The following is a 23444-nucleotide window of genomic DNA, read 5'->3' as shown; positions in this document are numbered from 1 at the left end:
TTAGAGTTTGAATTCTATTTTGTGTTTGGTATTGTGTTGTAAGGTGTTTTTTAAAAGTATTTTTAATTTAAAATCTATGAAAATAATATTTTTTTAGATTTGTTTTTAATATTAGTATATCAAAATCATAAAAATATATCTAAAAAAATTAATTTAATATTTTTTTAGATAAAAAAATATTTTAAAAAACACAAGCTATCACAATATCAAAATATATAATATCATTATTAAAAATCCTTGTTGTCTAGTGCCCAATTATATTGCAAGAGGTTAATTTAATGCAGTGGTGGTGTTATAATAATTATAATATAATAAATTAGTTTCTGTGCAGATAAAAAATAATATAGGGAATGTGATTTTCTTGTAGTCGTATAAATAATTCATAGTGAAGTCACATTAATTACCGTCCTTAAAAAAATTATTTGGTATTTTTGTTTTTTCTATATATGAACAATAAAATATCCATAAAGAAATTTTTTTTTATAAAAAAAAGTAACATTGTTGATCAGGAGTATTTAAGGCTTTGTTTGTTTCACGAAAAGTAGTCTTTTAAAAATTATTTTTCAAACTTTCTTGTGTTTGTTTGCCATTAAAAAAACTGGTCATCGGAAAATACTTTCTAGTAAAAAAAAAATTAACTTGGTTTCCAGGAAAGTTAAAATAAAATCCAGTTTATACTAGATTTCAAGTTAACATATCATCGAGTTGACCCATCTTACATGATGATTGATAAACATATTTTATACACAACCCACTTGCTTGAAAAACCCATGAATATAAGGGTCAAAGACAAGGTGGGGACCCTACACCTTTAGACTTAGTTATGTGCAGAGCCCAAACGCTTGTGAGTCTGGTGAAATGCTAGACTTAACTCCGTTGGGCTCGGCTACGCGCTGAGCCCAAGCGCTTGTGGGTCTTGCAAGATGCCAGATTCAACTCTGTTGGATTTAGCTACATGTTTAGCCAAAATACATGTGAGTCTGGCAAGATACCAGACTCAATTCTCTTGAGCTCAACTATGTACCGAGTCTAAGCGTATCGGGGGCTAGAAATGTGTCAAGACCCAACAACCTTGGGTTTAGAATTATTCCAGATCCAAACATATAACCGATGATCTTTATTGACCTTATGTTGAGTTAAGAGGTTATTCCTAAAACGCTTAACTCAAGATGCTAAGAGCTTAAGGTAATCATTTCCATACACCCCTAGGTTTATGAAAGTGCTCTAAAAACCAAATATATTTCAATCAATATAAATGTTACGAAATAATTATTCTCATCAACATTAATGTTGTGTATGAAATATGGTACAAAAATCTTTTATAGCTCTACTGTTTTTCTGTCAACACTAATGATGTGAAAAAGGTAATTCTCATCAACATTAATATTAATGCAAAAGATTTCTTCCTCGTTAAGATCTTCAAGAGGAAAAGACTTTTGGTCTCTTGAGAAAAAGGACATGGTTCGTAAATTATAAATACCCTCTAAACCACACAAGTGAGGGATTCATGATTTTTATTCTCTTATCATGTATTCTCAAAGCATTTATAAAAAAAAACCAAGAACAAACATCCTATTTTTAGAGGTGAATGCTTATTTCTTTATTCATTACAATTCCTTACTATAAAATCATTGCTAAAACCTATAAATACACGATTTGGTGGAATTAAAACTTCAATCACCAACCCTCAATCCCTCTAGTTCTAGAAATTAAATATTAATATAAATATATGATGATCCACTATTCAAACACTCAAATTTTATTCTCGTACATGTTGAATATTAGTTTTGAGGAGACCATCACATGACATGGATTTATAACACTGATTGAAACAATGATCACCACACGTTTCAAGTTGTTTTGGTGCTACATAAATATTTCCACGGCACGTATTCAAATAGAGACAAAAGAGAAATATGGTACCCTGCTAGTTTGCATTCTGTCAAAGCCTAGAATTACAGTTGTCTTCTAGGACTGTTTGTTTGAAGATCGGCCCCCTCAGCCTCACATCCTCGTGAGTCACATGGAGGCATTCACGGTCATAGCCATGGACCACGTAGAGCAACTATGCTCGTTTGAATCAATGGTCTGGTCAGGCTAATGTTTTATTTGTAGTGAAGTGTCATCTTAGCGAAGCTGCCTTCACATATTTTTAATGATAAAAACATTTAATTTCTCATTAATGCACTCTACATGATATGGATAATCTATTTAAAATTCAACTATAAATACCGATTTTCATATATAAAAGCTAAGAATATTGTCACTATTAAAATAAAATAATACCAGAAAAAAGATGCAACTTCTATTGTAATGCAATGTTGAACCCTTGAACTTATCTTGAGATAGTTTTTAAAAAATATTTAATTTAAATTGATGTTTAAAGTAATTTGAAAATACTAAAAAAAAATCATCAAACTTGATGTACACTTAGAAGGATATTATGTACATCTGCCCCATAAACTATCAAATTTAATATCTACTTGGAAGTATACTAAATAGGTGACTCGCGTTATGTCGCGGGCCAGACCAAAATTTTTCAAATGCTACAAAAGAATATTCAGGTGATGATAATATGAGATAACCCGAGTTACATTAACTAAAACACGATTTGGGATATGAGACCAAAAGATCCAATAGAAAGAAAAGAGAAAAGAAAATATAAAGTTCAAGGCCTAATAACCTAATATCAAAGATGAAAATAAAAAAAATATAACGTCGAAGAAGAAAACTCAAGTCAACTTGGGTAATTTGACAAACTTACAACCTGTGATATGAGATCATGATAAAATAAAAGAATTTCAAAAGAAAGACCTAGTAAAAAAAAACCAAAGTTCAATAAAAAATTGTCAAAAAAACTCTGAGCCAACTTGGGTTAACTTTACCAACTTGCTCTCAGAATAACCAAAGAGAAAGAAAAGTGAAAAAAAATGACAAAGCTCAAGGGCAAATGATTTAATGTAAAATGATAAAATTAAAGATATAAAAAAATGAGAAAAAAAACCAAGTCAACCCGGGTTAATTTGACTAGCCTATCACCTGCGACATGAGATCGGGATAAAAAAATAGACTTTCAAAAGAAAGACTTACAAAAAAAAACCAAAGTTCAATAAAAAAAACATTGAGTAAAAAAATGCGAGCTAACTTGGATTAACACGCACTTGGTATAACCCAACAAAAAGAAAAATGAAAAAAATCACATAGCTCAAGGGTCAATAATTTAACACCAAAGAATGAAATTGTAAAAAAAATCAATTTCATAAAAATAAACTGAGAAAAAAAATTGAAGGCAACCATGGTTAACTTGATTAACTTATTACATGAGATATGAGATCGTGACAGCTCAACAAAGAAAAAAGTGTAACAAACAATGAAGGTAAGGGCTTAATAATCAAATATCAAATAATAAATTTTTTAAAAAATCAATTTTCAATAAAGAACTATCCTGTTGGAAGGCAACCATGAAAAAATAACAAAGTAAAATATCCAACCATAAAAAAATTTAAAACCCAAACAATGCAGACCAAATATGGTATAAAAAAATGAAAGAAAATAATTAGAGGCTAAATTGAAAAAAAAAACTAAGAAAAAGATTAAAAAAATAATTAAAAAAATAAGGATCAAAACTGGATAAAAAATCAAATGAAATTAAATGTTGAGGGGCAAAAACATAATTAAAAATGACTGAAGCCAACCCGATCCAACCTTCAAAACTTGTGACATGAATCATGAGGCCGAATCACAATATAAAAGGCAAACCCAAAAAATAACAATACAAAATTCACAACCAACCAAAATAATTAGGGATAAACTTGAAAAAACAAATAAAAAAAAGGATTTAAAAAATATAAATTTGAAAAGAAAGAGAACCAAATTTGACACAGAAAGAAAACAAAACCAAATCATAAAGGATGAATTTGAAAAATAATTTCAATTAAAAAAAGGACACGAACAACTAAAAATAACAATCAAAAGAATGAGGATCATATCCGATATAAAAATCAACTGTCAATGGATAAAATTGAAGGACAAATTAATTCAATAAATGATACAAGATCAAATACATCATAATTAGAAGAATGATGATCAAATCTAATATAAAAATTAAATCTAAAAGGATGAAGTTGAAAAGAAAATTAACTTAATAAATGATAAATTAAAAAATAAAATTAACTCAATAAATGACTCAAGACCAAATACATTGTAATAAAAAGAATGAAGACCTAATTTAACATAACAAACAAATAGCTAGACTTTTTTGTTGTTTTTGCAATGGTCAACATATTTTTTTAGAAGGTGAGAGAGGAAAGAGGAAGGGAGGGAAAAACTTGTGGCCAGAGCTTCACCCTGTGTCGGATGTGAACGCGCGCCTAACCATCGTGATGTGATAGTGAGACGCTGCACACACCATCGAAAGGCGCGTGTGGAGCCTACTTATTGGCGTATGCCTGGTATGCGTCAACCACTTTTGAATTAAAATAATAATTTATATATTAAAAAATTCAATTACTCTTGAACCCACATGAGAATTATATAAAAAAAATATAGCAAAATACCTAAAGTGCACTTGTATCCATAGTTAAAAAAGATTATTTTTGAGTCATTTAAGTAATTTAGTTGAAAAAAAAAAATGAAAAGCCCCTGGAACCAAGGAAAAATTTGTTTTACTGAGGATTATTTAGTAATTATATTATGGATAAAAATATAAAAATAATAATTAACTCACTTCTTTAAAGTGATTATTAATAGGTTTATTAAAAATGCCTTTCTGCTCCTAAATCCGAGCCTGTCTACTAAAAGTAAAATCTGATTTTTTTTTTAGCATGGAGTGTAAAATAATACAATAATTTTGGACATCTCCCCCACGTGGGAACCGTGTTTTTGAAAGGGATCCATCGTCCCCGGACTAATCTTTTATTTTTCATGCCGATGTTGTTTTCTTTTGCCAAGATATTCATGTCCTTGCAACGAGAACTCATGGACAGAAATTAATACCAATCCTCCTATTTTTCTCACTATATTTTTACGAGGGGGAAGGCCCACATTCTAATTAATGCTGCAAAACTATAATTACATGATTAACCTGCAAGTCTGACGATAGAAATTATTTTTTAAAACTTTTTTTATTTAAAAATATATTAAAATAATTTTTTATTTTTATAATTTATTTTTACATTAAAGTTATAAAAAAATACCAAAAAAATTAATTTAAAATTAAAAAAATTCAAAAGGACACAATACTAATCATTGTAGTATGTGATTTTTAAAAGTGTTTTTCAATTGAAAATTTATGAAAATAATTTTTTTTCTAGATTTTTTTTTATTTTTGATGTCTAATAATTTAAAATTATTAAAAATACTTAAAATTAATTTAAAATTATTTTTGATATTAGCACATTAAAATTATTAAAAAAAATTAATTTAAAATTAAAAAAATTCAAAAGGATAGTCGGACTGCAATACTAATCATGGTAGTATGTGGTTTTTAAAAGTGTTTTTTAATTAAAAATATGTAATTTTTTTTATTTTTGATATTTAATAATTTAAAATCATTAAAAATACTTAAAAAAAATATTTATTTAGGATTTTATAGATGTGAAGTAAAGCCTGTGCTCATTTCTTATCACTCAGCAGTCAGCACATTTTACATATTCTTCTTCACAGTTGGGGCACCGACCAGAGGTACCATAGATGTTTGTAATTTTTTCAAAAAGATGCTTAGGGATTTCTATATATAATAGAATTCGAACTCTTTATTATAAGGGAAAAAAACACGTGGAAGTACAGAAAACGAACCCATCAACTCATTTTATGTAAGAAAATAATACTAAATAAAGAGATTTGTATGTACAAATAATTAAATAAATAAGTTGAGCAAAATTTAATAATATCATACTTTGCCATTATCAGAGTGATTCAGTGAACTGACAAGTATTGAAAAGAGTTATAAGAAAATAGAAATAAAAAAAAAAATTTGTCTTATCCATGTTCTTGCTCTTCCACAAGCACCATTTATTGATCAACAGCATTACAACCCCCCCTCACTCTCGTCACCATCTCCATCTCCATCTCCATCACCGATATTACACGCTCCCACATCCACCAAGAAGATTCAGTGTCCTGCTTTGCTCGCTCTATGTATCTTACTGTAGTCATCAAATCACACACAAACAATTAGTTGATATTTTTTAGACATCATCCTCACTTCATCACCACAGCCACTACATCCATGGCCATGGGCACGATGATGAACTGCCGAATGATGAGCATATCTCCAGGCATGCCGTCATCATCACCCCCTACTCAGTCTCCAGCACCCGCTTCCCTCCCACTCCGTACAATCCCTGGATCATACGGCTGGCCTTTGTTAGGACCCATCTCAGACAGGCTAGACTACTTCTGGTTCCAGGGTCCTGATACCTTCTTCAAGAAACGCATTGACAAGTACAAGTCCACTGTGTTCCGCACAAATGTGCCTCCAACATTTCCCTTCTTTGCTGGGGTCAATCCGAACGTTGTAGCAGTTCTTGATACCAAGTCCTTTGCTTATCTTTTTGACATGGATATTGTGGAGAAGAAGAACATCCTTGTCGGTGAGTTCATGCCTAGTGTAAAGTTCACTGGGAATATCAGGACTTGTGCTTATCTTGATACCTCTGAGCCACAACATACTCAGGTATATATTTTACAATCCTCAACTGTATAAATCTCAATTGTTATCCCCTTTTTTCTTTTTCTTTTTTTCTGTTTTACTTTTGCTGTATTTAATTTGCAACTATCTATATATTTGCCCCTCTCTCCCTCCCTCTCTCTCTTAAGAAATGTACTTTTTAATTGAGAAAGGTACTTTCTTTCCTATGAGAGGTTGCGTTTTCAAATCACCATGTAAAATCCTCTTTAGTAAAGAAATGGCCTTTTTCAGAACTCTTTTCTGAAATTAGAAAGGAAAGGCAATCCAAATGACCGTTAAAAGAATTTGAGAAAAAAGATTTGAGGAAAAAAGAGAGGCAAATACTTCACTGTTGATATGAACGGTGGAGCAGGTGCGCACCCTACTTCTTTAGTATAGAGTAGAATAGAATGATCTTCCCTTGTTATTATCAGTATCTTCTTCTCTTACTACTAATTTCTTCTCTCTAAAAAGAGAATTAGGAGCTGCCTTTTCGGTGGTGAAGTTGAACCCTGTCAACAAGCGCAAAAAAAAGATCAAGTCCCAAGAACACAAGCTGATTTTTCTATTTTGAAATTGCTTTTTTTCATGAGATGAAAAACTTCATAGACCAAGGGGATTTTTTTTTGAAGTTAAAGGTGTTGAAAATATTTAAAAAAGAATTCAAAATGAAGTCCTAAAGATATGTGATATGAGTTATCCCACGTTACAATCCATAGTTTGAATGGTAGAGCAAGAAAATGGCTTTGATAAGATCAATTATTGACTTTCTAGATATTTTATAAGAGATAAAAAGAGTTCAAGTCACCATTCATTTGGAAGTTGTTCGACTCCAACACTGTCGACCAGCTGACATTTCGAAATCTTCGTTGCTGCCCCTCTTGCTTTGTTGTCCGATCTATGCTAAACTTCTCTCTTTTAGCTCTTTAGGCAGCTCCCTTGCGGTATATAACAAATACAAAATTATGAAATGAACCCGTACCGTTAAAGAAAAAAAAGGTGCTGCTGTTACTAACATTTTACCTAATCAGATTCATGTTCTCATCTGGGGTCATCAAGAATTTTTTCCTTCTTAATATCAGTGATAGATTAACGAAACACCGCAGTTTTTTTTTTTAAAAAACCATGAGACTATCTTGGCTTTCAGTAGTCTCAAATATCTGGATTTTTACCAGTTTATTGTACGTGTTACTTATGTGTACAGTAGTCGGGTTTGACTTCTAGTATGGTACTTCTGATCCCACATGATTGTATCAGTTTGAAACAGAGAGAGTTCCCATGGCATCATGGAATCTGGTGGGTGTGAATGCTAGTTGGCAAATATTAGAACTCAAGTTGGTCCTCTAATAATACCTCTTGTTAAACTTACTGAAAATGATATTTCATGTAATGCCATGGATTTGGAAGTGCCAGTAAATGTTCGATCATAATCCGCCAACCACATTTTTGAGATGGTAAAAATGGATGCCAATTGCCAATTTCCTTGTTTGAGAGATGTCAGTTTCATGAATAAGATCCGCTGCAAAAACATGATTGAAACTGGTAAGGTATTATCTAAGCATTAATACTACACTTCATATGATTTTCGGAATGTGAATGGTTATTTATATCAGAGCAAACAGAGAATTATATAAACATGTATTAAATGTTATGGAGAATCTAACTATGGTACTTCTGATTTATCAAATTTCAGTGGAAAAACTTTGCAGAAAGTGTAGGCTTTTACCTGCCAAAGAATATCATTCTTTACAGTTTTGTAAGCTGCTACTTTCAATGTGCAGCTTAAAAACTTTGCCATGGGCGTCTTGAAACGCAGCTCCAAGGTCTGGCTCTCCGAGCTTGTAGCCAGCCTCGACACGATGTGGGACACCATTGACACTGATGTCTCTCAAAAGGGCAGTGTAAGCTACCTGCTTCCTCTCCAGCAAGCCTTGTTTAGGTTCTTGGTGAAGTCCCTAGCTGGGGCTGACCCGTCAAACTCACCTGAAATTGCTGAGGGTGGCTACGCAATGCTGGACAAGTGGCTTGCTCTCCAGCTCCTTCCCACTATCAAAATTGGTATCCTGCAACCTCTGGAGGAAATTTTCCTACACTCTTTCTCCTACCCTTTTTTCCTTGTTAGTGGAGACTACAACAAGTTATACCAGTTCATAAAAAATGAAGGTAAACTTAAATTCAACATCAGTTCCAATTTGCATCTTTCATAATCATGATTCATTGATTTATTCAGAGTTGACGATATTTTTGTGATCGGACTAATGTTATAGTGTGCATGGAATTGTATGTAGCTAAAGAATTGTTACGCTATGCCGAGACTGAATTCGGACTGAATCAAGAAGAAACCATCCATAACCTGCTATTCATTATAGGATTCAATGCGTTTGGAGGGTTTTCTATATTTCTACCCGGTCTAATAAGCAGAATAGTAAGTGACACCGCATTACAAGAAAAACTGCGCGATGAAGTCAGACAAAATGCTGGTCCAAGTTTATCTTTCGAGTCAGTGATGAAAATGCCACTGGTTCAATCAGTTGTTTATGAAACACTTCGACTCAGCCCACCTGTTCCCCTTCAATTTGCAAGAGCTAGGAAAGACTTTCAACTGAGCTCACACGACTCAGTTTTTGACATAAAAAAAGGCGAGCTGCTATGTGGGTATCAACCCTTGGTGATGAGAGACGCTGAAGTTTTTGATGATCCAGAGAGTTTTAGAGCAGACAGGTTTATGGGTGAAGAAGGGAGAGAATTACTGAATTACTTGTACTGGTCAAATGGGCCGCAGACGGGGTCACCAAGTGAGTCGAATAAACAATGTGCAGCCAAGGATTATGTGACCCTCACTGGTTCTATGATGGTGGCTTATTTGTTGAAGAGGTATGATTCTATTACGGGAGACTCTGCTTCAATCACAGCTGTTGAAAAGGCTGTTAAGTGACGATGATTGTGTGATTATATGTTACTATAAATAAATTTGTGTTTTTAAGTTTTTGGCTGATAAGAATTTTTTGAGTTGTGCTTTGATTTTTTGGTGGGAAAGGGACTGATTGGACACAGATATGGCCGTTCACGTCTTTCACAATGTCTTTTTGTTTCTCTCCGTTCTCGTTCGTCACCACACATTACAAGCTCTCTCTTCCATGAATCAAGATGTGTTTCGGCTAACATTAGACTTTTCCACAAATCTCCCTCTCCTTGTTGGTGGTTGTGGAGGTGTTCAGTGACCCCTCACATCTATGGTCACTGACAAAAACAGTTCTGCAGATCCAAAGGACAATAATTGTTCTGCGTATAATTTTTCTATTTGAACTTTCCAATAAAAAGCAGAGTTATTGCCGGTGATCCAAGACTAGTCCGGGTCTGATTTCATGTCAAATGAGTGTAAGTTCAACCGACTAAACTTGGTTGATTTAGCTGGCTAATCTCTTGGCCTTTTAAGACGAGAATGAGACTCGATTTAACTTTTTAATATATTTTTTTAAAATATTGTTTTACTTTTAAAACGATATTATTTTAAATTTATCTAAATCAATCTAGATATTACGAAAGAGGAGCCTTTACACTGTAGAGATATTATGTCTAGTTTTTTCTAAAAGCAAACTATTTATTTTATACTTATACTTTCTAAAAAAATGTATAAAAAATAGTTTAATTCATAAGCAACAGGTTCAACCGAACCTTAATCTTGATAGTGTAAGAATTATAAACTACCTTAATACACTATTATAAACTACCTTAATATTAAGGTCTTGAACTTGGCAGCTCAAGCTCAATTTTATTACTTGAGTTACGAGTATTTATTTACATTATGATTTTTCTCAAGACCATAAAACCTATGATTCAACATTATGATTTTTTTTATGCCATACAGCCTACCTATAAAGTTGAAGTTTGAGATACACTAAATTCCCTTTCTCAAATTCTCTTTATAGTTTCTTGTGTAATTTATCTCTACTTGGTGGAAGGTAAAGTCTTAATGGTAGAATGAAAGCTAGAGTTTTAACCATACTTTTTAAACTTGGCCGAAGGTTCGGGGCATGAGCTTTAACCCGGGCTTGAGCTTTAACCGGGTCATCAGGTTATCCCGGGTTGACCCCTAACTTTTTTATAAAACAAAACAATATCGCTTTTGTTTTCAAAAAAGTCAACGAGTTACAACCTTGTTTTTGACTCGGTATTGTTAGGTCAACTAGGTCACTGGGTCAACTTAGTTTTTATCTAAGTCACCCAGGTTTATGTATTTTCCTATTTTTTCTTAAACTAAGCCCGATTTTAGTCTTTAATTGACCTGTCAGGCCAGGTTTTAAAACTATAGTTTTAACACCGTTGACCAAATGATAACTAATAATGTCATTTCTTTAGATTGTGCATAGTTATACACCTCAAATAAGTCTCTAAGCATTGATTAACTCTTTCAGTTTGACCATTAATTTATGGGTAATTTGATGAACTTATTAAAAACTTCACCCCGAATAATTTAAACAGTTCCTTCTAAAACAAGCTAATGAAAACTTGATAAACTTGTCAACTAACATAAATATGACATATTTTTCCTTGAGTGTGGCAACCCTTCTATAAAATCCATGGTTATATTTCTTCAAGTTCCTTCAGTTATTTAAAATGGTTGTTGTAATCCAGGATACGCTACCATTTTCATCTTGGCCTACTTGTACACATCATATTCATTCATAAATTTTTTAACTAAAGTCTTTATTAAAGGCCATTAAAACATTGCTTTAAGCCTTTTGTAGGGATTTTATACCCCTGCATAACCCTCTACGTATGAATCAAATGTAATACTCATCAATTTCCCCCTCAAATTTTTTTTTGCCAATGACTATTATGTTTTTATATCTCATAATCCCTTCAACAAAAGTGTAATTTGGCTAGCTACTTGCATTTAACATTTTCCTAACAATAATTCCTTGCAACAAAAAATCATTCTTATAAATCTCACTTACTTTTTCAAACCATCCTATTACCACTAAAATAATAACTCTTATAATTCCAATGTCATTCTCAATTACTTGACCTTTAGTTGCTGGACTATTTTCATTTCTAATTGTTCTCGATAGAGCATCTGTCATCATATTCTCCTTGCCCTTTCTATACTGAATTTAATATATTAATCTTTAATAGCTTGATTAAATATTCTTTCTATATATGAGTATGAATCTTCTGCTCTAAAATATAATTTAAACTTTCTTGATCAATTTTAATGATGAACTAATTATGATCCATGTAATGTCTCTATCTTTCTATTACCATTAATATAGTCATATACTCTTTCTTATAGATTGATAATCCAATATGCTTTGGACTCAATACCTTGTAAAAAAAAAGCTAATGACCTTCATTTTTGACTTAAAATTGCATCCAACCTGTTTACACATGCATTAGTTTTTAGCACAAAAATATTGTTGGAGTTCGGCAAGGCTAGTATTGAAGCTTTACGAAGCATCCTTTAATTTGTCAAAAGCTCCTTGAGTCTTTTTATTCCAATTAAATTTTTTTTTTTAATAATTTAGTCAAATGTTTGTTGATGACCCCAAACCTTTTATAAATTTCCTATAATATCATTATAATTCAAGAAAGCCTCTCAATTATTTAATTGAATAAGGAATTGGCCATTTCTTCATAGCTTTTGTATTTTTTTTAGATAAGTTGTCACACCTTCTTTTGATACTATGTGCCAAAAGTGCTCAATTTGTTGCACAAAAAAAAAGTATTTTGATTGTTTTGCAAACAATTGATTGTTATTCGATGTTTCCATCACTAGCTTTAAATGATTGATATGTAGTGCTAAAGTTTAACTTTATACTAAGATATCATAAAAGAATATCAATGTAAACATTCTCAACCAAAAATGGTTCCAACATAGTGTTTATCAAGGCTTGAAACACAGTTGGTACATTAGTCAAGCCAAATGACATAACTTTGAACTTGTAGTGTCTACGAGGAGTTCTTAAAGCTATTATCCACATCTTCTTTATACATACTCACTTGGTGATAACTAAACCTTAGATCCTGCTTTGAAAAGAATTGAAAACCATGTAATTCATCCATCAAGTCATCGATTAATGGAATAAGAAATTTATTTTTAATAGCCAAATTATTTAATTGTATAATTAACACAAAGTCTCTATTTGTTATTCTTATTTTTAACCAACAACAATGGAAAGACAAATGAACTGCAATAGTGTTGTATAATTCTATTTTGTAACATCTTCTTAACCAACCTTTCTATCTCTTCTTGTACACAAATGAGCTATTATAAGGTCTCATATTAACTAGTTTGGCTCATGGTATTAGAGGAATCTTGTGATCAAACCCTCTAGTAGGTGGAAGGTGTTTATGTTCTGTAAATACTATTTCATACTCTTTTAGCAATGCTTTCACTTATGAGTTTTGCACAACTTGTTTAGGTTCTTCATACACTTTCATGGAAAAAAATTGTCCCACAAAACCATACACTACTTCTTTTAAGCTATTATTAGTATATTGGCCCGCTCTCCGCCGTGAGTCAATAAATTATAAAAAAAATTAAGAGTATAGAAATTTTTTTAATAGTGTTATTAAACCTAACGAAATATGTTAATTTTGAAACCTTCCGACTCAACTCTTTATCTAACTTAAGTTTTTTTATTATATCGTGTAAGAGCTAGCTCGACTTAAATCGATCGATTTCATAAGTCAAAATGCAACCTTGATGATCGATAAAAATATGATTTAGCTTTTAAAAAAACTTCAAGATGATTATTTTTCTTAAAAACTATTGAGACGATGACAGATTGGATCGATCTCGCCTCTCTGCGACCCGGGTCATGGACTCTATTGGGTTTAATAAATTTTTTATATTTTTTTATTTAATTATATGATAAAAACAAATGCTCACAAAATTGAACACCAACCTAAAAATAGACACTTATTTGAGATAATTATCCCTAGAAAGCAAACAAAAATCAATAATGCACTCCATTTCTCAAGCAATCCAATATTAAATGATAAAATTAAAAATAAATAAATTAAAAACAATTAAAAGACAAAAAAAAACATATCATATTAGTGGGTAAACTTGTCAAACCTGTGAATCGAGTAAGCCAGGCTAGTACGTCATACCTGTGAACTGAGTTATGGACTCCACTAGGATTATAATTTTTTTAATCTATTTTTTATTTAACTACATGATAACAAAAATAGATGATTGTGAAATCAAACACTAACTCAATACCGATATATTTTTTTAGATCACGATAACCTTATAAAAGGCGAAACAAAACCAGTTATGAAACTGAATTTCCAATTAACTCAGTATCTAAGGGTGAAAAAAAAAACTAATTTAAAAAAGTTGAACTTACCAGACCCAAAAACCAAGTTAACTAGCCAAACCTGTGAATATGTTCATGGATTTTATAAAGTTTAATAACATACCTTTTTTTCTGAAACTATTTTTTTTTAACTATATGAGAAAAAATTGATGATAAAAAAGTCAAGTTCAATTAAAAAAAAGACACTCTACCAAACTCGTAAACCAGGGCAACCCGGGTTACCTTGGCAAACCCGTAAACCATGTTAACCTTATAGAAAGGTAAAATAAAAAGAAATAAATTATAAAATCAAATTCTCAACCATCCCAATATTAAAAGATGAAATCGACAAAAACAAATTTGAAAAAAAATCATGACAAAAATTCAAAAACATAAAGAAAAAAGAAAAAAAGCAAAACATTGTGAATTACTATTGTCATTCACAGTGCAATATATGTGGGTAAACAATGGTTTCCTCACACCCTTTAATTTTTATTACTTTATAAAGTTTATAACACGACTTTTCTCTAAATTTTTTTTTAACTATATGAGAAAAAAATAGACTATAAAAAAAGTTAAGTTTAATTAAAAAAAAGTATAACCCACCAAACTCGTACCCTTACATAAACTATATGAATTTGGGAAGTTGTTACATTTCATTACAGCAAGCATAGTGGTCTTCTCAATAGAAGCATTTATCTCTTTAATAACTTGTACATCAATGAAGCTATTTATACCACCACTTTCAATCAAAATGACAATGTCTTTTTCTTGACAAATGAATGTTATATGCATAGCTTTCATCCAATGTATTCGAAGGTAGCCATATTCCTTAATTTGCCTTCTTTAATTGTAATTCCATTACTATTACCTTCTTCCACATCCATAAACTCTTCTTGTTGAGCTTGCTTCTGATCTTGCTGATCTTCTGCTTCTGATTCCTCGCCTTTTCCGATGCTAACCAATGCTAGAAATACTTGAGCTTGTAACACCTAAGGATTCTTGTAAACAAATTACTATAAGAAACTTTCCCGGAAGTGCAATGTCTTTTTTCATGTAATACAACGTTCGGTCATCAAACGACTATAAATGTAACTTTCTGATCATATATAGTGCAGTACAACACACCATAGCTTGACGATACTAAACAAACTCTAAGCTTGGGAATTCGGCTACAATGTTTTCTTTTTTTGATGTGTAGAAGAGATTTGAACTTGAGATATCTTGAAAGAAAGAAAAACATTAATACTAGGCTGTAGTTCGTCGTGTTAAGGTGGGTGATTGCTCGAGCTGAAGAGGATTAGTCTGGTCTTGTAGCAGGGATACCATCGTACCACTGACTAAGATGAACGAGTCATGACGATCCTTATATTATCCATCTACACAGTTCCACACGAATTATATTAACCAGTTTCTATCTTTGAAGTAGGCCATGACTGAGTGAGATAACCAGGACCCGATCCTTTTACTAGTGCTTTAGGCTGGGCATAAACAGAGCCCACTTGCATGCAGACACTAAAACATCAATAGGCTAATCAGCTATCAATTCCTACGTTAATTGTTTAAAAAAGAAAGAGCTATTAACTCCTAGTTTATTGTTAGCTGACATTAGCGTGCTTAAAATAATAATAATAATAATAAAATAAAGGCTTAAATTTCAAATGAGACGTAAGGTCGAATCCGAATTGGAAGTTGAGGACTAAAATGAGTGTTCGAAAGAGATGGCACCCGTCTACCCTATAGATTTGCACAAAGAGCCCCTCTTGTACAACGAGCTTAAATAAAAATTGCTCAGGCTACACGATCTAGGACCTCTAGGTATCCAAAATCTAGGCATCACAGGAACTAATCTAATCAAAATAAAACGAGGATGCCATTCACGTTCTTGCTCGGTCGGGCTAGCATCATCCGAAAGCAACAGCAAAGATCGCACGAAGCTAAAACAAAACTTGGAAGACATACCAGGTAGCTGCTCTGTTGCATGGATTTATTGATCAATAGATAGCATCAAGCATGGTATTCCTATAACACAGAGCATGTACTTGAAAACTGTAATGATCGGCTTGAAATCTCACCTAGTTTCTGCGGGAATAGCTTGATGACCAAGCCAACTGCAGTAGCAGGTAGAATAGTTAATATATTCCTAGAACAAAAAATATATATTTGATAAATAGTAAAACCACAGCGGTAGCAGGTAGACCACTTGCAGACATATTATCTCCCATTTTTCTCACTAAAATCAATCAATCAATCTCTACTTCTAGAGTTTTACAAGTAAAACATTTTACTAAAAGAAATAACAGAAAATCCACTTTGGGCCTTTTTATGCAGCTTGATTGTTTCAAAAGGCTCCTTAATAACGGTATGCTTGAGTATTAGAATCCCAAATATAAATCATATTCGTATAAATGCTGTGGAACTTGTGAATTTTTTGTTCCGAATATCATACCATAGCACCAAGAAAAAAAAAGGTATAGGTTTTGCGGGGCCATGGCAGGTCTTTTACGTGGATTGAACATTCCCCTGAGAGTGGGTATGGGACTTGGCAACCTCATCTTTCCATCCTCTCTGACGCGCCCTCAGCTCCCACATTGCTGTCAATTTCTTTTGTGCTACTAATGCGGCTTCAGATTTCTCCCTTGCTTCTTCACAGGTTTCCATCCCTGAATTGCATTTGTCAGCTTCCTTTTGATACTGGGATGTCATCTTCTTAGCCTCAAGCAGAACTATATCAGCTCGCCGCTGATTCTCTAGTGCTTCAGTTTCCCGCAGCTGCAATTCCTCTTTCAGTAGCTCTGCAAAGTTCTTCTCAGCATCTTCAGTCACCTCTGGGTCATGCTTCGCACAATCTGCATATTATATGCCAGGAAAAATGAGATACTGTGACACCATAATTCAAACATATCATCCAAGTAACATTTTGTGGTTTCATACTGAAGATTGCCAAGAAAACTACATGTAAAAGGAATAAAAATATATAAAGAAACTCACATATAGTTTTATGGTAACTAGAAAATCATAATTAGTCTATTAAAGGTTTTTGATAAGGAGCTGATTATGTGATAAAAAAAATAACAATCACTATACATTATACCTAAGATAAACTGCATTGTTTTTTTTTTTTTTTAATGATAAAGGTACTTAATGATCTTACACGCTAGGAATTTGCCTAAACTAGTATATGCATGAGTTATTAAAGATAAAATACTATTGTAATTTAAGGCAGTGATTTGGGACTTGGACCTGGTAATAAAGCCTAATTATCACTTGTGAAATTTGGATATTGGACCTGCAAGGATGATGGCGAGGAACTAGGTGAAATATGATGCAGGGATAAAGTTGAACATGCTACTTTAAATGAAGCGTGGACAAAAAGACCTGCCTTGATTGTTTTTCTACCTTTTTGGATGATATATATAGTCATCCACATGATGTAATTCTGTTTCTTCTTCTTTTTTTGTTGAAATTCTCTCTTTTTTGGATCTAGATATCGCTAATTCACTGATTTTACCAGTTTTAATAGTCTGCTCAACTCACTAGCCACAAATACGATTTCAATAAAACTAGCATACCCATTTCCCAAAAAAGTGCTCATAAAATGAGCTTTTAAAGTTTTTGAAAAATTTAGTTCTTTTTTCTAGAAGATGAGGCTAAATGCGAGCCGTTATTTCCCTCCAATGTTGGACGTATTCTTTTACTGTCAACTTTACTTTTTTTTTTCATGGCTTGTAAACTTAACTTATCAGGTGCTACTTCAATGTTGAACTTGTATTAGCAAATAAATGCTTCAACCAAATCTTTTCACTTCTTTATTTTAATTTTCATTTGAACTTATATACCATGAAAAGACAACACCTTTCAAGCTTTCATGGAAAAAATGAATAAAAAGCTTATAATCATTGATCACCTGTGTTATTTTACTGCAATAAATTTTTAGACGAGTTTTAGGGTATTTAACTCCTATATACTTTGCAAACTCCAACACTTTGAATCTTCACATAGGCTTTTCATATTAGTCCATTCCCTCAATTGACTCATGAGCTTTTCTTCTCAAATATACCAACAATGTGTTGAATTGTTCTGAATGAATCAAATGATTTACTCTTGAGCATTCTTTAAGCTACTTGTAGCCTTGCTAACATTCAAAATAATAATTCTGAAACAATACAAAGATGACCGAGGCACATAGCAAGATCACTCATGTCGAGCTGAAATACCCTAAAACACTCTCATCCCAAATCCCCAAAAGAGATTAGTCTGGAGCATAAGTCATGATCAACTCAGACAAGAGCCACCCTCTATAAAAAGGATTGCAAAAATGTCCTAATCTTTGGAGGAAATAATTCCCCTAAGAATTTAGGATATCAACAAGGTTATCAAACTCTTCATCATGACCTTTGTCACCCTCGTTGAAGGCTACTACCCAATTGAGTTTTTATTATTTTATGCACTTGTGTTTTTCTTTTATTTTTACAAAATTAGAAACATAGGTCTTAGAAATGTTGAACTTCCTCTGCAAACATACAATATCTAGCTAAGAATGAAAATGGAGAACGAGGGGAGAGCTTTGCTTGAGCAAAAACACCAAAAAGAGATGAAACTAATGAAAAGCGAGATAGTTAAGCTAAGTAGTTTGCTTGAACAAAGTATTCATAATAGGTGAAAGGCTTCTAATAGAGAAAATACCATAGGAATGCACGCCTCGCAACATATTCTCATTATTCCTGAATCTCCGGATGTACCTCTAGACTTTCATCCACACCTAGCAAGAGCTACTCAACAAGAAGCCATAGTCCACACTGGATCGATTAAAGAAGGATTCCCTGATGTTTAGTTCCCAAAAGCCCCTTATCTTTTTTTGGTACTGCAGCCCTATCAACAAGCTAGATTCCCCCCACATTAGACATGTTGTCAGGGAAAAGGAAAAGCCTATGGAAGAGTCGGAGGCTAAGAAGCTAACGAGGACCATCGAAGAAGTGCCTTAACACACCGCAACCACCATTTTGACTCCTTTTATACAATTATGAACTTCACGAAACTTTCTCAAAGCTCTTGGCAATCAAAAAACATTTAGAAAAAAAATAAGGGAATGGACTTATATGATTTTATAAAAGCTTCTAAGATGTGTCTAGTGTCAGACATGGTCATGCCACGAAAATTTAAGGTGTCAAAGTTTGCAAAGTATAACAAAGTTAAATGCCCTAAAACCCATTTGAAAATTTACTGCAGTAAAATGACGGAGATGATCAATGATGACAAGCTCCTTATCCATTTTTCCATAAAAGTTTGAAAGGTGTTGCCTTTTTAGTGGTATATAAGTCTAGATACGAGTAAGATCAAGAAGTGAAAAGATTTGGCCAAGACATTTCTTTGCCAATACAAGTTCATCATTGAAGTGACACCGAATAAGTCAAGTTTACAAGCCATGAAAAAAAGAGCGAATGGGACAATAAAAGAATATGTTCGACATTGAAGGGAAACAACGGCTCGCATTCAGCCTCCTCTTCTCGAAAAGGAATTGGTTTCTCTTTTTTTCAATAACTTCAAAAAACCATTTCATGAGTACTACTTGGGAAATGAGTCGACTAGTTTTGTTGAAATCATACTCGTGACTGAGCGGGTAGAGTAGGACATCAAAATCGATAGAATCAATGAATCGGCGGAATCAAATTCCAAAAAATGAAGGAAACAGAGGTACATCATGTGGATGACTATATATATCAGCCAAAAGGGTATTAAAACAATCAAGGCCGGTCTTTCTGCCCTCGTTTCGCTCAAAATAACATGTTCAACTCTACCCTTGCATCACATATGCCACCCAGTTACTCACCCCATCCTTACAGGTTCAATGCTCGCATTTTAAAAGTGATGATTAGGCCTTATTATTAGGTTTAGGTCCCAAGTCACTATTTTAGATCACAATAGCATTTTAACTTTAGTAACAAACATACATATACCAGTTTAGATAAACTCATATTAGATACATTTATCATTAAAAACCAAACAATGTAACTTATCTTAAGTAGGATGTATAGAGAGATTGTTATCTTTCCTATTACATAACGAGTTCCTTACGTAGAACCTTTGATAGACTACTAAGAGTTTTCTGGTTACCATAAAACTAGATGACAACTCATTTTTCTATTTTTATCCTTATACATGTAGTTCGCTTCGATGTACCCTGTACATTAATGGTGCAGTGAGTGTTGAAATGAAGGGGTTGTTACAGCTATTGTGATTGTGACAAGAAAAAAAAGAAAGATGGGGATGCAAAGAAAAAAGGAAGGACAATGGTAGTGAAGAGGAAGAGAAGGTGGGGCTGCAAATTAAAAAGAGCAGTAGTGCTGGCGGCTAGGATTTTCTAATGAAGATGATTTTTTTTGGCTTTTCTTTCTCTCTCTTTCTCTACAGATTTTTTTTTTTTACCCTTTTGTTTTCTAATTTATTTACATTTTGTTCTCCTCCTAGAATTTATTCTCTCTTTGCTTTCTTTTCTTCTTCTTTAGATTTTTTTCCTCAAAATTTTCTCTTAGATTTCTCTCCAAACAAAATTCTTTTTTTTTTCACTCGTTTTTTCTTCAAACTCTTTTCTCTCTACAATTTTCCTCTCAAAAAATTTTTAGCTCTCCTTTTTTTTTTTAATGGAGACTCTTATTTATACTACCTAATATTCACTCTTTTATTTCTTATTCTGTCTTATCTCACCACCTTCTTAACCTTTCTACCCCTTTCTCATCTTATTACCTTATTTTATTTTTTTCTTTTATTTATTTTTCAATCTTATCCTTTATCCCTTAGTTGCTAGGAGAAAGGTTTAGAAATGTTCATGTTAGTCCCTCACCACTTCCTTAATTATCACTATGCTCACTAAATTTTTTTTGTCGATTTTCTTTGATTTTTTTAATTTTTTTCTAATTTTCAAAATTCATTAACATGAAAATGAAAAACAAAAATCGCAGAATGGCCAAATTGTGGCCGAATTGCGTCAAGAAATACATTTTATTTTTAATTTCATATTTTTGAATTTTTAAAAAACTTGAGTGAAATAGGGGTTAAAATTGAGTTACAACACTGAATACCAAACATTGAGACATAATGAAGTCTGGAAAGAGATATATACACTTATGTTCATTGCATCCTAAGTTAAAACAGAAAACCCAGTAAATTTAAATTGTTTTTTAAGTTTCATTTAAGTCTGCAGATAACCATGATACCATTTTTTTACTTTGCCATCAGGAATATTTTTTTTTCTTTCAATTTCTTTTGGCATAGCTGTAATACACCCGACACTGTCCAGTTTTCATAAAAGCTTACAAATAAAAGAACAAAGCATAAGGATTAGATGATAAATGAACGTATGAAAGGAAACAGCATAAATGAATAGGTCATGAGTTTCCTCTGGAGAGGGGCGGGGGGTTGATAATGTTGCAGTGTTTAGGGATTGTTTAAGGATAACAAATAGTCATGCCTCTACAAACAACTAGGCATAAATTAAGGAAAAAGAAGAGGCAACCAATCAAAAGAAAAGTATGTTAAGTTAATCATCCTCTAATAAGAGCAAGATAGTTATTTGAAATAACAGATCAAATTGATGTCATAATATTCACAAAACTTGTGTTCTTTCATGTCCCAGTTATCTGTCCAAAAAAATGTCATGAATGAAAAGAAGCATCAGCACAGACGCCTAAATATTTTAGCTTAACACACTTCTCTGCCTTCTACATGTGACTGCCTATAAAGCCTTAGAAAAGAAAAGAGAGAACCAGAAATCCCTCTGTGTTTTCATGCAAGACAGCTTTATTGAAACAGCTAGAATGTACGTGGAAAATCTCATCTTATGAAGCCATTTTATCATTTGCAATATGTGTCGTCTAAAAAGCAAATTGATGTGTGAAATTGGGTTAACACATAGGAAAATATGCAGTGGAAAAACAACTCAAATTATCACAATACATGGAAAAAATTAAATTCATTGAAATAGACAAAATCTTATATTTCTAACCAGATTTTGGAAACAAAATGCACCTGGTGAAATAATTTTGGAAAGAAAATAAAACAAAAAAGATGTCAACTGTGATGACTAAAGTTTATCCATGTCTCCAATGAATGAGGGCAGCATGTCAGAATGCATCCTTTGCTAACATAATATAGCTAACAATTGTGATGAATAAATTTCTGGTAATTTCAGAATTCATGAGGCAGCCTCTACATTTTGCCAAAGTCTGATGGATTTTAGTGCAATTTCTCTAAAATTGAATGTCACTTAAAATTTTTTGATCACACATTAAAACACAAGCAGACTGTAGAAATATTTCCCTGCTCATGCACATACATATAGGACCAAGAAAAGGAAAGTGCTTAAGCTGTTCCGTTTTGACATTACAAATAATTTCACACTCAAATAAAGTTAATTCATGACAGATAAACTGACCTGTGAAGGATGCATTGCTCAATCCTGCAGTACAAAAAACAAAGAATTAAAGCAAGTATAAACATGACGAATAATGAAACTTATCCGATGCACGAGCACAAAATTCAAAAAGACATGATTGGCCTAAAACAAATATACATATGCAAAGAATTCAATGGGTGTGACATTCAGTATGCAGATTACGTATGAAGCTAACAGCAAAACAAATGTGGTATTCTGCATTGAACGCCTGGTTAAAAGACCAAGAACAAGCACACAAATGAGCACACACAAACAACAGGTGTAACTTGTCTTGAAAATGTTTCATCCTGTAACAAACCATTACCCAAAGGCATTTCACAAGGATGATTCAGAAAGTTCGATGCTTCTCGTATTACAAAGGTAATTGTGTATGTATGAAACACCATCACATTTATATCTGAACTTGAAGATATATATTTATCTAGCATGGATCTGGAATCTAACTAAAACTTGTTTTCCAACTAATACGACTAAAACGCAAAATTAGTATACCAAGAACAACATCATCATCAATGAGTAATTGTCAGGTCATAAACAAAAGTGGGCATCTAAAATTTCTGTAAAACGTCGTGAAGAAACAAGTAATAAAGAGAAAGAGACGGAGATAGATCTATTGACCTTGAGGAATGGAGAGGAGAGGCTGAGAAGAGCAATCACAGAGACAAGGAGAGCAATTCGGAGAAGATCGAGCGACGGCAACAAATCCTTCTTTCAAGTGCCAGTAGAGTGGTGGGCCCAATATGTATCCTGCTATACACACTGCCATTAACCCCAACCCCACCACTGCCGCTTGCTGCTGCTTCGTTGCCATTCCTTTTCGATCTATCTAATATTACTAAGATTAAGATCCTTCTCCTCCCCCCCCTCTCTCTCTTTCTTCTTCTTCTACTTGAAGACTATAGAAAAAGAAGAAAAAAAAGACAGTGGAAGGTATAATATTTCTTGCAGTCTGTAAGGAGTATTCATAATTGAATTTAAATTTTATGTAAACATATTTTTATCTTTATTGAATTTAAAT

General features: G+C 32.7%; 2 protein-coding genes and 1 long non-coding RNA gene across 3 annotated transcripts; 1 reads left to right on the top strand and 2 right to left on the bottom strand.

Moving 5' to 3' along the window:
- Positions 1-5828: 5828 nt before the first annotated feature.
- On the bottom strand, positions 5829-8271 carry LOC127904308 (uncharacterized). Its single transcript, XR_008057327.1, has 2 exons — positions 7479-8271; positions 5829-7182 (listed from the first exon to the last, which is right to left on the bottom strand). It is a non-coding gene; the product is annotated as an uncharacterized LOC127904308 (long non-coding RNA).
- Positions 5998-9653, top strand: LOC7468515 (fatty acid hydroperoxide lyase, chloroplastic). Its single transcript, XM_002321100.4, has 3 exons — positions 5998-6676; positions 8452-8833; positions 8959-9653. The coding sequence occupies exons 1-3, from the start codon at positions 6230-6232 to the stop codon at positions 9603-9605; spliced, it is 1476 nt and encodes a 491-aa protein (XP_002321136.4). The 5' UTR covers positions 5998-6229; the 3' UTR covers positions 9606-9653.
- A 6524-nt stretch (positions 9654-16177) lies between these two features.
- Positions 16178-23346, bottom strand: LOC7468514 (uncharacterized). The gene is made up of 3 exons (XM_024585792.2): positions 23045-23346; positions 22406-22429; positions 16178-16823 (listed from the first exon to the last, which is right to left on the bottom strand). The coding sequence occupies exons 1-3, from the start codon at positions 23235-23237 to the stop codon at positions 16477-16479; spliced, it is 564 nt and encodes a 187-aa protein (XP_024441560.1). The 5' UTR covers positions 23238-23346; the 3' UTR covers positions 16178-16476.
- Positions 23347-23444: the final 98 nt, after the last annotated feature.

This window comes from Populus trichocarpa, chromosome 14, assembly GCF_000002775.5.
Source record: "Populus trichocarpa isolate Nisqually-1 chromosome 14, P.trichocarpa_v4.1, whole genome shotgun sequence".
NCBI classification, from domain to species: domain Eukaryota; kingdom Viridiplantae; phylum Streptophyta; class Magnoliopsida; order Malpighiales; family Salicaceae; genus Populus; species Populus trichocarpa.
The sequence above is the reverse complement of the archived record's forward strand: the minus strand, read 5'-3'. Positions and strand labels throughout refer to the sequence as shown.

Coding starts and splice junctions, on each gene's coding strand:
- LOC7468514 (XM_024585792.2), bottom strand. CDS start 23,237: ATGGCAACGAAGCAGCAGCAAGCGGCAGTGGTGGGGTTGGGGTTAATG. Junction 22,430..23,044: donor TCTCCTCTCCATTCCTCAAG/GTCAATAGATCT, acceptor TTTGTACTGCAG/GATTGAGCAATGCATCCTTC. Junction 16,824..22,405: donor GAGCAATGCATCCTTCACAG/GTCAGTTTATCT, acceptor TATAATATGCAG/ATTGTGCGAAGCATGACCCA.
- LOC7468515 (XM_002321100.4), top strand. CDS start 6,230: ATGGCCATGGGCACGATGATGAACTGCCGAATGATGAGCATATCTCCA. Junction 6,677..8,451: donor CTGAGCCACAACATACTCAG/GTATATATTTTA, acceptor TTCAATGTGCAG/CTTAAAAACTTTGCCATGGG. Junction 8,834..8,958: donor CCAGTTCATAAAAAATGAAG/GTAAACTTAAAT, acceptor AATTGTATGTAG/CTAAAGAATTGTTACGCTAT.